The 17,850-nt window shown below is 40.4% G+C and overlaps 1 protein-coding gene across 4 annotated transcripts in view; it reads right to left on the bottom strand.

Annotated features, from left to right (window-relative positions):
* The window catches only part of PXK (PX domain containing serine/threonine kinase like), a 75,299-nt gene that overhangs the window by 12,269 nt on the left and 45,180 nt on the right, over positions 1 to 17,850 (bottom strand). For all 4 annotated transcript variants that reach the window (XM_045530729.1, XM_045530728.1, XM_045530731.1 and 1 more), the window contains exons 5-16: positions 17,084 to 17,161; positions 16,525 to 16,598; positions 15,888 to 15,962; positions 12,159 to 12,263; positions 11,556 to 11,657; positions 10,189 to 10,350; positions 9,641 to 9,758; positions 8,359 to 8,437; positions 5,776 to 5,824; positions 2,070 to 2,147; positions 1,381 to 1,467; positions 873 to 942 (exon numbers count right to left, since the gene is read on the bottom strand). In XM_045530729.1, the coding sequence (XP_045386685.1) occupies positions 873 to 942; positions 1,381 to 1,467; positions 2,070 to 2,147; positions 5,776 to 5,824; positions 8,359 to 8,437; positions 9,641 to 9,758; positions 10,189 to 10,350; positions 11,556 to 11,657; positions 12,159 to 12,263; positions 15,888 to 15,962; positions 16,525 to 16,598; positions 17,084 to 17,161 (1,077 nt within the window). The remainder of the gene's footprint in view (positions 1 to 872; positions 943 to 1,380; positions 1,468 to 2,069; positions 2,148 to 5,775; positions 5,825 to 8,358; positions 8,438 to 9,640; positions 9,759 to 10,188; positions 10,351 to 11,555; positions 11,658 to 12,158; positions 12,264 to 15,887; positions 15,963 to 16,524; positions 16,599 to 17,083; positions 17,162 to 17,850) is intronic.

The raw sequence follows: 17,850 nt of genomic DNA on the forward strand, positions 1-17,850 counted from the left end.
TTTCCTCTAAAGCTGAAACTGACAGCTGGGCTCTTGATGCTAACCCCTTGGTTTTCTAGCTTCCCAATCATTTCCCTTTTTGCATCTTCAAATTCTCCATCTCTGCTAGGTCCTTCCTCTGCCTAAAAGTATAATCAGCTATGCCTCAACCTCCAAAAATCTGCCTTTCCCTCGGCCCTCTAGGGCTGAGCCAAAGCTGCCAGGGTTTGGGTGAAACCTTCCCTTCCCTATGTGGAATTCTGCTTCACAGATTCATAAACTAGCAGAACTGGCTGGCCCCCAGGGATTATTCAATCTGGCTCTGATTTCCAAAGATGGGGACATTAAGTCCAAAGCCAGCAGGGCTGGGCCAGGGGTAGCTGGGAGTGGCAGTGAGGACACCAACTCAGGACAGTGCTCTTTGTACCATCTTGGCCTTTTAGGAATGATGCTTCCTGCCATCCCCAGACACCACTGAGTCCTTTCCTTAATCCACACAGGAGGGCACCTCCTCCCACCATGTGGGGTCCAGAGCAGAGGGCAGGATTTAATATCATTTCTGTTCATGTGGGCTCTACTAAAAACCAGGAAGCCTTGCATTAAGTCATGTCTGTTTTTCTTCCATGGCTAATGCTCCCATGCCTTTGGTTGATCAAGTCTTGCCACCAGTGAAGAGGGCAAGCTACCTAGTAACCTCTGAGGTCCCTCCTAACACTTGAGTCCTGTGAGCCCATGAATGCTGTTGCAATCCTTTGTTAGAGACAGAGTGCTTTTGTTCTCTGCATTCATTACTATACTGCCCGGTCTTTGGCCACCAGAACCTCGTAACCAACCAGAGACTCCTGATTCTAACCTCTGGGTCCTGGGTCCCACTACAATCTATAACCAGTTACCTGAATTATTGGAGTTGCTGTACTTTGCTGAATGCTCTTCACTATTTTCAATAGCAGATCGTTTTGATTTCTTCAAGAATAAAAGAAGGGGAGGGGAAGCAAAGAATAAATACACTGAAGCTTGGAGTGAGAATAAAAATATTTTCCAGGCACACTGTTAAACTAGCTACAGACAACGTCATATTTGGCCTCATAACTTAATACAGTGAAGAAGCCACAAACCAAAACTAAAGGGTGAAATAAAACCAAGAATGCTGACTTTACTATCTCAGGCCAATTATTTCCTCCGATTACGTGATGCCATAATCAGCCCAGCAAGCCAGGAAACTACATGGTCCATTTCTCTGCTCATTACTATATGGCTCTTTTTTAAAAGCTGAAAACCAGTCATCTGGAAATAATTTTAGCTTTCAAGGAGATATAGTACAAAATCTGTGATTAAATGTGCACCATTAACCTAGAACTTTCTTCACATGTAGTCAAGAATTCATAGAGACAACAGGCTTACCTTTCGAGCTAAAATCTTTCTTTTTTTTCTTTCTTCCTCAGATCCGTGGTGTGACTGAGCTCTTGTCAGTCTTCGATGCTGGTGAATCTTTAAGAGATCACAGTTCATCATAAACATAAGCATATCCCATGAAAGGCAGTTTCCTAATGAAAATCTTCTCCAACATGTTTTGCCAAATCAAATTGCATTTTGGACCAAAAAAATATCTTTCCGTTCTCAGCCTGTCTACCTCCTGGTGTAGGTCTGGATGTCTGGGTGAAGTGTATGCCAGAGGATGAAGACCTTTCTCATTCTCCCGATTTCCTTCCTGGCTTTCTCTCTTTTATATTACAGAAGAAGAATGTGGTCCCAGCATCATTAGAGAGAGCAAGGACCATGAATGCCCCAACCACTCCCATGCCCTGATCATAAAGCAGGACCATCCCCACCGCTTCCATGCCCTGATCATAAAGCAGGACCATCCTTGGTGGACATGTTTTTTTCCCCCATTGACTCAGCTCCTTGAGGGCAGGACTGCGCAGTATTCAGCTCTGTGGTGCAGTGTTTAGCCTGGGGCCTGGCTGACAGTAAGGATGCACAAAATGTCTATGGTGTGAACAATCTGTTAAAAGTCAACAACTGTAAACACCACAGCAGAGGATGGGGACACCATACTGTTAAAGGATAATGAGGAACTATTATCAACTTACTTGTTTCTGTTCTTCAATTAGTCTCTTTTCTATACATTCTTTGGCAATTCTCAATGCCTCTTTTAACTTTGTAGGGATCTGAAAGAAGAGAAAGTACATAATCCATTGAATAAAGTAGCTTGAGATTCTCCCAAGTCCTGGAGTCAAAGAAGGGGAAGTTGGTTACCAAGAGGGTCATCAAGAATACAATCAGTTATTGTCCACTCAAATCCTATCCCCACCACTTTTGGTATCCATAACATGCTCAGTTCTCTAGCAATTTTTAGCAATGAACATATAAAACTAAAACATAAATAAACATGATAATATGTTTCAAGTAATTCACACAATTCTCAAGGACTCTGAATTGTCAAAACAATCTTGAAAAAGAAAAACAAAGTTAGAGGCTTCATATCTCCTGTTTTCAAAACTTACTGCATAGCTACAGCAATCAACACAGCATGGTACTGACAGGAAGACAAATACAGAGGCCAGTGGAACAGAACAAAAGCCTAGAAAAAGCCCTTGTGTATATGATCAAATGATCCTTGACAAGGGCACCAAGAACACATAATGGGGAAAGGACAGTATATTTAATAAACGGTGCTGGGAAAATTGGATATCCACATGCAAAAGAATGAAGCTAGACCCTTACCTTACATCATATACAAAAATTAACTCAAAATGAATTCAAGATCCAAATCTAAGACCTAAAACTATAAAATTCCTAAAAGAAAACACAGGGGAAAAGCTTCATGACATTGGATTTGGCAATGATTTCTTAGATATGACACCAAAAGCACAGGCAATAAAAGAAAACTAAATTAAACTTCATCACAATTTAAAGCTTCTATACAACAAAGGATATTATCAACAGAATGAAAAGGCAACCCAAGAAATGGGACAAAATATTTGCAAATCATATCAGGGGTTAATATCCAGATATATATACAAAAGAACTCCTATACTCAACAACAACAAAAAATAAGTTACTTAAAAAATGGGCAAAGGACCTGAATAGACACTTCTCCAAAGAAAATATACAAATGGCCAACACGCATATGAAAAGATCTCTAATCATTAGAGGAATGCAAATTAAAACCACAATGAGATATCACCTCACAACCATGAGGATGGCCACTATCAAAATAAAATAACAAATGTTGGCAAGGATGTGGAGAAATTGGAACCCTTGTCCAATTTGTGCACTGCTGTTGGAAATGTAAAATGGTACAACTGATATGGAAAATAGTATGGAGGTTCCTCAAAAAACTAAAAATAGAATTACCATATGATCCAGCAATTCCACTTCCAGGCATATATTCAAAAGAATTGAAAGCAGGATCGCAAGGAGATATTTACACACTCATCTTCATTATAGCATTATTTACAATAGCCAAGAGGTGGAAGCAGCCCAAATGTCCATCAACAGATGTGTGAATAAAGAAAATGTGCTATATACATACAATGGAATATTATTAAGCTAGAAAACCAAGGGGTTAGCATCAAGAGCCCAGCTGTCAGTTTCAGCTTTAGAGGAAACCTGTCCATCTTCTTTTGGAGGCAGGAGTGCTTTTGTTCTCTGTAGCATGTGAAATCCTGTCACATGCTACAATATGGATGAACCTTGAAAACAGTATGCTGAATGCAATAAATGAGTCACAGAAGGACAAAAACTGTATAATTCCACTTGTATAAGTTATCTAGAGTAGTCAAAATCATGGAAACAGAAAGTAGAATGATGGTTACCAGGAGCCGGGGGGGAGGGGGAAATGGGGAGTTGTTCTATGGGTATAGAGTTTTGGTTTGTAAATTCTGAAAGTCTGTTACACAACAATGTGATGGTGTTAAAACCACTGTACACTTAAAAATGGTTAAGAGAGTAAATTTTATGTGATTTTTACCATAATTAAAAATAAAAAATATATAAAGCCTATTAGAACACACAAAAATTCCAGTAATAATAATATTTTATAATTTCAGATAGACTTTCTCTGTGAAAGATTTACATTCTGAATTTCACAAGAGTAAGCTTTTTCCTGTTGGGAAACACTTCTAACAACATCCCAGACTCAGTTTACTTGGGAGTCTATCACTTCTTAATTTATCAGCTTTCAAACCAGGAGGAGTCCAAGCATGCAAAATAGACACCCAGATCATGTTGAACTTTTTTCTTTATTATTCTTTAAAAATTCTAAATTTAAAAATGTTTTGAGGGGGCAATAGTCACATGGTTCAAAATCCCAAAGGTATAAAAGGGCACACACCCTGTGAAAGGCTGCCCACCTCGTTCTCCTCCATGGAGGCAGTTCAGCATGGAGGCCGACTACATTTCCCAAGAAGTTTCAGTGAGGAAGAGAAGAATATAGATGTTTTTTCTCTACTACTTCAGATCCAAAGAAGCTACTATTGTCAGAACTCTGACTGGCAAAATAGGACAGAAGAAAGCATCTCTCTCACCTATATAATCTTCTAACCCCACCTTGGCTTTCTTTTTTGTTGTTGTTGCTTTCTAAATTTATTTTCATCATAATAGTATTACATGTTCTTTTGGAATATAGAGAAAAGAGAGAGAATTACCCTTCCACCTGCCACCGAAGTCACACTACCAGTGAGCACTGATGTGAGCCAGGCCCTGAACAAGTTTACATAGATGACTGCAGCTGTCTAATGACAACAGACAGGCATGACTCACCAATTTTACACACAAGTACACACAAACTCAAAGCTTAAGTACTTGGCCGTTGGTCAGTGGCTCTTAAATGAGAGCAATTTTGTACACCACCCCCAGGGGACATTTAGTAATGTCTGGAGACATTTTTGTCACAATGCGGGAAAGGAAGGCAGGGAGTATCACTGGCATCTAGGGGGCAGAGGCCAGGGATGCTGCTTCACATCCTATACTGCACAGGCCGGACCCCAGCACAAAGAATTATCTGGCCCAAACTGTCAAATGCTGTGGCTGACAAATCATGCTGTAGATAATCACTAGTGCTTTAAGAGCAGAGTAAGGTATTAATCTGGTTTTTTGGGTTCCAAAGCCCATTCTCTTTCTGTGACATACAACACCACTGCTTTCCAGGAGACTTCCTTCTAATCTTGTTTCTAAATACAGATATAGGCCAGGTGCGGTGGCTCACACCTGTAATCTTAGCACTCTGGGAAGCCAAGGCTGGAGGATCGCTCGAGCTCAGGAGTTCGAGACCAGCCTGAGGAAGAGTGAGACACCGTCTCTACTAAAAATAGAAAAAATTAGCCAGGTGTGGTGGCATGCATCTGTAGTCCCAGCTATTCGAGAGGCTGAGGCAGAAGGATTGCTTGAGCCCAGGAGTTTGAGGTTGCTGTGGGCTAGGCTGATGCCACGGCACTCTAGCCCGGGCGACAGATCAAGACTCTGTCTCAAAAAAATAAATCAATACAATACAACAAATAAATAAATACAGATACATTGTTTTAAATGCTGTCTTTTTTTTTTACTTTAGCCCAGATCATAATCATTTTCCATACTACATATTTCCATCTTACTACTCTTTATAAATTTCACTTTTATTGGATAAAAATATTTTATCAAATAGATACTAAAAATTATTAAATTTTGGACATTTATATCACTTTCAAATTTTCCATATTATGTGCCTTCTTTTTTAGGTTAACAAAATTAAAAAAGCTAACTTTCAAAGTCAACTTAGTTATGTCACAAACCAAAATGTGATATAATTTGCTTTACCTTAAACTGTGGTTTTTCAGAAGTGGTTAGTAAAACATCACTGAATAATCTGTAAAGAAAAGAAACAAACAAAAAAATCTTTCTTGAGCCAGATGCACTCTCAAAATAGAATTAAAGAGATTAAGACACCTTTAGCATGAGGTCACATGAGCTCTCCCTCCCCTGCCCCACATCCCCAGCCTCTGAGCCCAAGCCACCATTCCACGTTCATCATCACACACAAAGGAATGTGTATGTCTCCCAGTGCGACCCCCTCCCCACCATGTGACCAGGGGTCTGGGCCAGCTGTGTGCTGAAGGTGATTTCCCCACTGTCAGGCAATATAATATTTTAAAAAGATAATTTTTGCAAATACTAATTTGCAAAAATATTGTAAATAATATATACGGTAGATATTTCTAAACAGAATAACTGGTTTTCTTCTTTTTTTCTTGCCTCAAAAGAAGATAAAATTTATTCTAGAGCTCAAAAATGTTCAAGTAAATAGAAAGGAATTGCCCTGATTGGAATCTAACAGGAAAATAATATTCTTCCATTTCTCATGCTTCATTTTAAAAAATAGCAGTTTTTGGAGTATATCAATTCTCTCTTCAAAACTATGTTATTAAAAATAATACCATGAGCTGGCGTGGTGGTGTGTACCTGTAATCCTCGCTACTTGGGAGGCTGAAGCGGCAGGATAGCTTGAACTCCGAAGTTTGAGGGCAGCCTGGCCAACACTGCGAGACTCTGTCTCGAAAAAAAGGGGGATGAGGCCTCCTGCTTTGACCTCTGGAGTAGCTGGGACTACAGGCACATGTCATTGGACCTGGCTGAATATTCCACTTTTGAAAGACACAAGTAGAAATTACAGGGTCAACTTTTCCCCAGAGTCCTGTCTGTCCTGTCCTGTCTGTCCCTCGGCCACATGCCCATTTACTTCCAGACAACAGAACACTTTAACAGAACATAGTCCACACCTCTCCAAGTGCTCTTTTCAAGGCTGAAGCCCATAGGATATAAAGACTTAGGTAAACAAAAAATATTCGGATTCTTTTTGTTTACACAAGGTCTTGCTCTGTTGTCTAGCCTAGAGTGCAGTGGCATCATCATAGCTCACTGCAACCTCAAACTCCTGGGATCCAAGTGATCCTCCCGCCTTGGCCTCCCCAAATGCTAGGACCACAGGTGTGAGCCACCATGCCCAGCCTTGGATTCACTGTAGAATTGGAAGACTGGGAGAAAAACGTGAGCGCTTTGGAGTGGGGAGTGCAAATGCAAAGTCAAGTAAATCAACCTGCATACAGGCCATTCGCTAACTATTATAGAAGTGCATTTTGTTCTAAAAGTTTGTGAGAAATTTGTTTTGTTTTGCAAACTGGATCTATTTTTCCATATTCACATTGTGATTAATGGTTGATGGACTGGAGACGGACGCTCTGAATGTCATAGCCACAAGGCAGGGGCTTGGTTTCCTCTGTTCATCACAGCCTCCCCAGGGCCGAGAATGGCACCTGGCCTCTAGTAGCGCCTCTCTAAACACTTGTGGGAAGAAAGAACAAGGAATCTGAAGTTATCACTACCTCCTCTGAACGCTGGCTGCATGCACTTCAAGCTGTCCCCGGCCTTGTTTCCCCATATTATTGTTTCCAGAGTATATCTGTTATACAACAAGCTGGTATATAGACAAAGCATGGAGTATATTGCCTGGTACATGATTCTCGAAAAATACCAGCTGAATCAACATTAAGCATAACTAACACTTCATACGCACTGCTTAAGTGCCTGGCACCATCCTAGGAATCACCTCACTGAGTCCTCCCACCATCTTCTGAGGTGGGGACCATTATCATCAAACCCATTTTACAGTTCAGGAAACACCACTTGCAGAGGTTAGGAACCTTGCCTGAGGTCACCCAGGCACAAGTGTGAAGCTGGGATCCACCCCCAGGTCTGTCTGACCCCAGCTGCATCCTTAACCATTCTGCTGCCTCTCCACGAAGGAATAGGAAATGTACCTAAAGGAAAGGCCCCAAAGCACTATTTCAACTGCCTCGATGAACTATTCATAACCCTGCATAAGAGAAAATGTCTTCTGAGCTCTAAGCCCCTCGCACAGTACCTGGTACATGCTGGATGTTTAATAAATAGTACTCAGTGAGTAACTGACAAAAGCGTGGGGGCTCAGAAACACGGTGTCCTTCTCCTGGAGGGCAGCCCCTCCAAGGCCCTGTGACTTGTGAACTATCCACAGATGGGGGCCAACTGGTTTGCTGATCCCGGGTCAGAAAAGAGAAACACCGGGGAGGGCGGTACTGAGGGAGGTATTTCCTGAGCTAGGGCCTACCACATGTATACACACACTGCCAACACTGATGGAGGAGAGACATATGTGAAAACGACACTGATGTTAAAGGACAGCAATCAGACTAGCAGAGAGGTCACAAAGCAAGTGTCATGATACCATGCTGCGAGCGCCCATGTCACTTTGACTCTGCAGGGACCCGCAATTGAGTCTTTACTACAGTGCCAGGTGCTCGGGCTCAGTGGTCTGGTGTTCAACACAGTTATCAAGATCACAACCAATGCATATGATTGACTTACGGCATCTGTAAAAGCCGGGAGACGGTAGGCATGCCATTTTTACAGGCTTCACAAGACAGCGTAGACTCCAACACGGCCACTTGAAATGAACAGATACACATTTTAGTTCCACAGAACACACTGGCAAATCCACTTGCTGATGAAAAGTTTGACACCGCTTTGCAATAACTGTCTGCAGGCGGATCAGGACAGTGTCAAAACTCTTCACACACAGACAGATGGCATACGTGGGGGGGGGGGTGCTGGCAACACTGGTGTTACTGATGACTCAAAAGAAAGGGCTTAGAAACCACATGCTGACAGAAAGCTAGATATGTTTCAAAGGTAATTAGACGAAGGATTCAAGATATCATTCATAAAAGTGTTTGTTCTCCTAAAAGAGAAGTAAACACTACACAGAAGGAAAATTCTGAACTTGAAAGACATTTTGCTGCTTGCCTGCTTTTAATCAAAACCAGCATACAAAATGCCAATTGTTGATATCTCATCATCCAACACTTTGGGTGCTATAAACAAGCAGCCAGATTTTCCTACCTGCAGGTCACTGTTCAGTTTCAGCGGTTTAAATGCAACACACAATAGTCCCCGAGCCTGTTCTCTTGAACTGCCTCATTTGACACAGTAACACTTGGTGGAGGGTTGACTCTATGCCTCCAAGGCACAGTGGCCCAAGGGCTACCCACCTCCCCACTCCCCTGCTCTGGCCATGAGTGCTGAGCTGGCTGTGGAGGGGATAATGGGGTCCCTGGATGAGTCTGCACCAGTTCCTATGTCCCTCCTTCCTAAAGGTGCTCGTGGATCCAATTTGTCTGGGTGTCTGCATTTTTGCCTGCCTGCCCTACGTCTGGGCTCAGTTCGCTCTTATCTACTGGGCTTCTGGTCTATGGCTCTCTTGTTCCTTGCAAGCCCCACTCCAGCCTTGGTCTGACACCTGCCTGAGTCCTCAAGATTGGCTTCCAGTTGCTTGGCCCTGGCTTCTGCTTCTGCATCAGACTCACGCTGGCCATACTTCTCTTTACATCCTCCCACTTCCAAAATGTTCATGCACTTTACAAAAAGTTCCTGCAAGATTTCTGATATCCCGACAAATGGACAAGCCACTCAGTTTCTACTGAAGTACATTTAAGTAAATTACTCAAATTTGATCTACTTTCAAGTTGGATAAGAATTTCTGGCTGTGGAGGATGGCAACTTCCTCTGGGCCTTTCCTGGACTCTGGAAAGAGGTGAGTAGCCCTACAGACCACCAGGGCCCAGAAGACCCCTCCCCGTCCCATACTGACCCACAGCCATGGACGGGGCAGGAGGGAAGGAGTCTACAGGCACCGAGTCTGGTGGTCGTCCATAAGTCATTTCATATAGTAAGTGGCCAAAGCAGTGGACGTCCACACTCTCCAATGTCTGTGGAAGAAAGAGAGCAGCAGCACGTTCATTCTTCAGTGTGGCCTTGTGGGTCCCAATGCTCCTGCCCCAGGCTTCCTCTGAGAAATAAGGCCCAGGGCAGCCCCACTCCTAATTGGCAGTGAAAACCAAACTCCAAAGCCTGTTGTAAAAGCTCACAAGGTACTGCTCTGACCAGAGGTCTTGGTCCTACCCTCCAAGGTTTCTCAATCAGTTCTTCTACTCTCCTCCTTACCCCGCCCACCACTTCAAACTTAGCCTCTCAGAACTACAGTGAAGCTCCGTGGGACAAACAGGGAAAAGTGGCAAAGGCTACCCCAACTGTACCTTTCATAGCTTAGTGTGTATTTCCCACGTGGGCATGGGTCCTGCCGGGGGGATCATTTACACCCAACAGCGAATCTGCTGCTTCATGACTTTAGCAACTTACATTGATTTTCCTGAATTGTGAGCAATAAGATCGGTAGAAGGATGGAAGGCCCAACAAGGAATTCTCAAGGTCTAGCAGCCGGCAAGTGTCCCCATCTAGCATCACGTTGGAGGCATGAAGATGCCCATAAGGGAAGCCCTTGTCGTGAAGAAACTTTAGTACCTATTAAAAAATATGTATAGGTTATATTTCCCTGCCAACTCACTCAGATACAAGACAAGTTAAACTTTGTTTTTCAAGTCAATATATTTTGAAACAAAATCAAACAGATCACGGGGGAGAGTCCTGAAGAAAAATGCCGCCTGCACCCATTTCTTCGGAAAAGGAAGCGAAGTTGAATGCTTTCCAGCTGTGAGACACCACCAAGCTCCCTCTTTCCCAAAGAACAGAGAAGCAGCCTGTGTCTGCTTAGAGTCAATGACTTTGATGCCAAAAGGCTCTGCTTTAAGCACTTTCTGATCCCAATAGGCCAGCTCTCTTCAGGGCACAGTCTTGATCCTCCTGAACAGATGAGCGGAGCTATCATATCAACTTCCGCCAATTTTTCAGAAAAAAGGGTTGAGTTAAAAATATCTCCAGTCCAATCTCTCCTCAGAATATATTTAGCTGTTTATTAATAGAAACACACAATGAGCTCCCACAAAAAGAAGCAAACTTTTCAGCTGCCATTTAAATAAACAGTGGCTCACCCAGTAACAGAGATGGCTGGATACAGCCTTACAAAGGCCTGGTGAGCTAGAGCAGCGCCAGCCCAGGGGAAGCTACCGAGGACTGGAAGGAAACACTACAACTTCTCTTTTTAGTTGTTGTTTTTAAAAAATCTTATTCTTTTTTAACTTAAAATGTACAAAATAATATTAGTAGTTGTACATGCATATAATTTATAGTTCAATATACATATAACATGGGGGGCTGGTTATGCTTAAATTGGTTATTGCTGATAAGGTTGCACAATCCCAGGAACCTGGAGAATACTGATCTAGAGGGTGACGTGGGAAAGGCTTTCGCTGCTGGTTACACTTCTGTAAGGGAGCCATATGGGTATGTGCATGACATAACAAAATAAAATATTTTGGCACAGAGATAAAGATCAACCAAAGATAATACAAAAGTTGATATCCACATTATAAAGTTCTTAAACTCAGACATTAAATTCCAATAGCTAAATCTTTTGGAATTTTGTAGATCTAAATTACTGTTACCTTAATCTCAAATGTTTGCTTGTTGGGGTAAAATATCACAATGCCATCAGTTTATAAGTAATCAGACAACTTAAGCAATTTTGGATATTGCCTGAGAATTTTTCCTAAAGCCTAATATGATTTTGGATGAAATTCCAATGCAACTTAAAGAAAAATACTTCTTACCTCTAATATCTGTCTTCCATAGGTTTTTATTTGCTGGAGTTCAAGGCCCTGAATCTTCTTAGGGTTGCAGTACTTCTTTAAAAATGGGTCTTTTGGTTTTGCCTTTGGAAAAGAAGAGGCAAGACTTTATAAAGGCTGGGGGTACCAGAGATGGCCAGCCTGAAGGATATGGGTTTTTAAAATACAACAGTTTATGCAGTTGATAGAAAGAGGCCGACCTGGGTTCCGTCCCTTCTCTAGCCCAGTGAAGATGTCCCTAGTCTTGGCCTTATCAGACCCCAAAGTCTTGAATAGTGCTAGAATTCTTCAGTATTGCTTTCTTAAGTGCAAGGTACAAACTTTAAAATTGACCTAAGAGAGCAGCCTACAATGTAATGAATATACTCATTAAATGTTCAACCTTCCCTGGTGTGGGGAAAGAAATGCTCTTTAACCAAACTGGGTAGAGTTTTTACTATTAATAGAATAAAAATAAATTCCAAATGAAATAAAAATTAAAATAAAATCCTCAGGGCATCTGGAACCTCAGGCATTAAGTATCAATAACAGGTTCTAAGGGGACTTGAGAACTTCTTTATGACCATGAACTTGCACCGCAAGTACCTTGTAGATCAGATCCTTCAAAGTTCCTTTTTCGTTAAACGTCCTAATTAACAATGCTGAGGATTCATTAGCTGTGGCAAAGGTAACCCGATAGATGTAAGGGTGCTGCCAAAACAAAAAAGAAATTCACATTGAGTTGCATTAGGATCTAGGTCTTTTTAGATCCAGGATCTAGTTATGCCGAGTCAAGTACAACCTTTTAGTTGCATACAAATGTGATGCTATTCCCTGAACACATGACATTTTCACATTGTTAAATGATCAACTAGTTGCTCCTCCTTCAGATAGGGGAAGGGGAGTTAACTGCAGTGACAAAAGGGAAGTGGATAACTGACCTGGTAAGCTCTACATGTGAAGCGTCTGCTTTGGTGTGTGCATTCTCATAGTTAGGCAAAAGTGTGGCGGAAGAGAGAAAAAGTCTGAGTTTTTGGAATAATGCTTTTAATATTCTGCCTCTGTAAATCGGTAAAGAATACAGCCAAACCTCAGAACAGGCAAGTGGGGATCAGGATAAATGTGTCTTTGCTCACAGCTTTGCCTAACATTCCACACTGCTGTTTGGGTGCCAAGCCAGGGAGTATGACGGCCAGAAAACAAGCAAAAGTAGCATCTTCAGGCATCTCAGCCCTTTTCCAAAGCAGCTGGCATGAATCTTCCGGCCCTTCTACAGAAGTTTGCAATATGATGATTCACAGTGTCCTTCTCAGATGGGGACACTGACGTCAACCAAGTGGAGTGGGGAAAAGACAAATGATTTAATGACTAAAAGGGAAGTACCCATATGACCTATTAATAGAATTTTGGTTACATTAAACAAACTGGCTCCAGACAGGTATTTCAGTGCTCATTAGCACAAAGGAGTAATCATGAAACTTTGAACCCATGGGAGCTGAGCCATGCAGGGATCTTGAGGGCTGGCATGGAGTGGGCTGTGGGGTGGAAGGGTATACTCAGGAAAACAGAGTAATTGATCATAAAGTTTCTCCTGATCATCACATCAAAACAGTTGCTGCTTTTTAACAGCTTTACTGAGATATAATTCACATATCATTACAATTTGTCCATTTATAGTGTATAATTGAATGGTTTTCAATATATTCACACAGTCATGCAACCATCACACAATCTAATTATAGAACATTTTCATCACCCCCAAAAGAAACTCAATGAGTAAAATAAAAGTGCTTGAGTTCATACTGATACAAATACATAAAGAGGGGAGAATAGAAGCTCTTCTTTATGGTAGAACGCCAACTAACAAATACAGGAGGCTAGGCAAGGTGGTTCCCGCCTGTAATCCTAGCACTCTGGGAGGCCGAGGCAGAAGGATCGCTTGAGCTCAGGAGTTCAAGACCAGCATGAACAAGAGTAAGACCCTGTCTCTACAAAAAATAGAAAAATTAGCCAGGTGTGGTGGTATTCACCTGTAGTCCCAGTACTCAGGAGTCTGGGCCAGGAGGATTCCTTGAGCCCAGGAGTTTGAGGTTGCAGTGAGCTATGATGACGACACCACTGTACTCTAAATGGGGCGACAGAGTGAAACTCTGCCTCAAAAAAAAAACACCAGAAGGAATGATAGAGTTAGAATATCACACTGAATGCTAAAACTGTGATAATGAACAGGATATTTATGTAGTCTCAAAATAACTCCCTACACATTACTTATTAAGTAATTCTAAATATTTATCTTAAGAAAATAATTAAGGATGGGTATAAATGTTCAGCTAAAATTGTTCACTATAGCTTTTATTTTCTTTTTTTAAATAAGAGTAAAAGGCAGAGTGATCCAAATGTCTAGTAGGTTAGTTGAGTAAACTAAGGTACAGCTAATGATAATTCTTTTTTTTTTTTCCTTTTGAGATAAGTTCTCACTCTGTCACCTGCAGTAGAATGTAGTGGCGTCATCATAGCTCACGGTAACCTCAAACTCCCGGGCTCACGCAATCCTCCTGCCTCAGCTTCCCAAGTAGCTGGGACTACAGGTACAGGCCACCGTGCTTGGTTAATTTTTTTATTTTTTGTAGAGACAGGGTCTTGCTATGTTGCTCAGGCTAGTCTTGAACTCCTAGCCTTAAGGGATCCTTTCAGCATGAGACACAGAGCCAGGCACAACCAATGGTAATTCTATGTAGCCAGTAATAATGATATGTTACTATATTTACTGACAACTAAAGATACTCATGGTATACCATTAATTTTTTTTAAAATCAGGTTTTAAAAAACTATGTAACAATTTTTTTAAAAATCATAAAAATTCTAGAAAAGTAACAACTCAACATTTTGGTTCATACTTCTGGTTGATTGGGATTACAGGTGAGTTTTATTTTCTTATTTTTGCTTATCCGTGTCTTCTGACTTTTCTACAATTAATATGCACCACTTGTATGCACTATCTTTGGTTTTTTTTTTTACTAGAGATGGGGTCTCACTATGTTGCCCAGGCTTATCTTGAACTCCTGGGATTAAGTGATCCTCCTTCAGACTCCCAAGGAGCTGGGATTACAGGTGCATGCCACTGCACCTGGCTATACTATCTTTTTTTATAAAGCATATCCATTAAAAGAAATTTAGCTGGGCATGGTGGCTCATGCCTATAATCCTAGCACTTTGGGAGGCCAAGAAAGGAGGATCACTTGAGGCCAGGAGTTTGAGACCAGCCTGGGCAACATAATGAGACCCTGTCTCTACAAAAAATTTAAAAATTATCTAGGTGTGGTGGTGTATGCCTATAGTCCCAGCTACTTGGGAGGCTGAGCTGGGAGGATCGCCTGAGCCCAGGTGTTCCAAGTTGCAGTGAGCTATGATTACACCACTGTACTCCAGCCTGAGCAACAGAGCTAGACCCTCTAAAAAAAAAAAAAAAAAGAAAGAAAGAAAGAAAAGAAAAGGAAAAGGAAATTTAGAACTGGGTGCTGACATCCTGTGTCACATACCCAATCAAACTTGAAGTGAGTAGCATTTTTCTTGGGCACACATTACACCTCATTAAAAGCTTGGTTTTGCTAGTTTGACAAGACACTATATCTTCAAAGATGAACTTGCCAACCTAGGTGGACAAGTCAGCATAATTGTGCTCAGTCCATGAGTGCCTCATTCTGGGGACCTACATCCTCTTGCAGACAACAAGATAAAGAACATCAACACAAATTCAATTTCCTGGCCAGATTAGTCTTTGCTGAAAACAAAGTGCACATATTTTGAAATATATCAATGTGGTTCTTTCCACTGAGAGTCCTGGATTCGAATTGTGTATGAGCATTAATAATGCCATGTACTCCGAAAGACCAACTAGTTAGCCTGTGAGAGTAGTAACTCAGACAGTAAAATCGCTATTTTGCCTTTCCCTCATTCAGTTTGTCCACATCCTTATGAGTTCTGTTTTCTCAGGCTAGAAACAGATCTTTCAGTACCGCTGATGTAAACACCCTCACCAAGAACAAGTGGCTCGGAGAAGTGGCTGCTTTCCTACTCTGATATTTGCTTAAAATACAAAGGCTATATTTAAATTAACACGTTTCATGGATTGTGCAGATGTCATGAATGCCATTTCAAATGGCCTGTGATCTATGGTAGTAGCTCTGCACGATTTCAGTCTGAACTGAAATCCACTGTACCTTTCTATTGTCTTAGGCTTACATAGCATTTTCAGCTCTTCTGTCCATGTTTACCCACAAAAAACATTGTGTATTTGTGATCAGCACTGACAATAATAGAAGGACTTGTACTCACCAAACAGGAAGGAAGAAGTTTGATTAAACACTGAAAATCTTTATCTGACAAGTACTTGTCCGGGCCAAGGTCAGCCTGAAAACATGGGAGGAAATAATTCAGGGTACTGCCTTGGTCATCAAAAGGAAAATTCCTTATAAGTCTTTCTCTTTAATTTTATTTGTCCAAATAAATAACTGTAAACCAAAGATGAAAATCACACTAAGTCTTGCTGCTTCAAGACCTTTCTGGAGAGTAGCATATAAAATACTAGGACTTAACTGTAATCTTATCTAATTCTATTAACCAAATATATCACTAAAACTCCCAAAGTGAAGAGATAAAGTAATACCCAAGTATTTTTTTGGAGGTAAACTCCAAAACTGTCAACCCTAAAGAGATTCCAGGATCTATTTTAAGCTATTACTATTTCTTTCCAAATGTTTACTCATTGACCAAATATAATTACATCTATATACCCAAATGCAGAGCAAAGTGACTTAGAATGACTCTCCTTTGATGTGGGACCAAGGAAGCCTTTACATCATCACTTAAGAGCACAGTACAATTTTGTCATTCTTCTGTCATTCTGTATCCATTAACCCATCTAAAGCCCCTAAAATGAGACTGAAGAAAAAAAAAAAACAAACTAACTTACCCAGCTTAACACCAGCCGTTCCTTTGGCTGATTTTTAATCTTCATCAAGAAATATTTCTTCCTTATCCTCCAACCTGCAATAGAAGCAGAAATGTGTTAATAGCTGCACAATTTTGCAATAATTGATATGTTTCATTAAGTAAATAAAAATTAAGTTTGGCAATATTATCCACAGCTATGTAGGCACCAATAGGAGAACCATTTGATAATGTTGGGATACGAAAAGCTACACTAAAAAAAACAATAAAGAAATTACTATAGTCATGGAAATAATAGGAAAACAGCACTTCAGTTTAGATTTAGTAAAAAAAAAAAAAGATAAATGAGGAATGAATGGTAGTTCTGAAAGTAACTATCATCGAAATCCTCTGACAGGGCTTTCACCAAGATTCATTAAGTATTAAAGGTTAAGGACTGTATCTTCAAGCAGTAGGGAGGCAAAAAGAAAAAGAAGTCACCTGCATTCAAGAGTGTTCTTGGGATACGTATCAGAAAGCATGACTAAGAATCCAGTTCTGTGATCTGCCTTTTTAACAGAATGAGCATGCCAGTTTCTCACCTATGTCTTTCAATGGTTCTACCACCTCCCACTTTGGTTCTGATCGGAAGAACATGGAAACCTGTTGTAAGGCAATCTCTGCAATGACATTTTAGAAACTCATTAGTCAAACATATCAGGAAAGAGCCATATGCTTAAAATATTATTCTTGTAAATGAAATCCTTATAGTCTATCACCTTCTTAAAAAACTTAATTACTAAAAAAAAAAAAAAATATATATATATATATATATATATATATATATATATATATATAAAAACACAAACTAAAAGCAATGTGGGATTTTAGATTGGATCCTGGACCAGAAAAAGCACGTTAGTAGAAAAACTGGTAAAGATCTGAATAAACCCTGTAGTTAATAGTAACATGTTAATATTAATTTCTTAGTTTTAATAAATGTACCATGGTTATATAAGATGTTAACATTAGGGGAAACTGGGAGAAAAGTATATGGAAACTCTCTGTAGCATCATTCCAACTTCTAAGTTAATCTAAAATTATTCCAAAAATAAAAGTATATTTTAAAAAGCATAATTATTAATAATGTGAAAAATATTTTTTTTTAAACTAGAAAATCTAAAATATGTAAACTAACTGGTCAAAACCAAGAATTCAATATATGCACTACACTACAACCCAAGCCCAGGACTCAAAACATGTTCTAAGCTCAGCGTTTAACGTCACTCCAAGTGATATTTATCCCATCTTCATTCCTCGTGGAATTATAGCTTTCACCAACAAAAAAGTGATTAGCCTTAAATATATA

The sequence above is a fragment of the Lemur catta genome, chromosome 18 (genome assembly GCF_020740605.2).
Source record: "Lemur catta isolate mLemCat1 chromosome 18, mLemCat1.pri, whole genome shotgun sequence".
NCBI lineage: Eukaryota > Metazoa > Chordata > Mammalia > Primates > Lemuridae > Lemur > Lemur catta.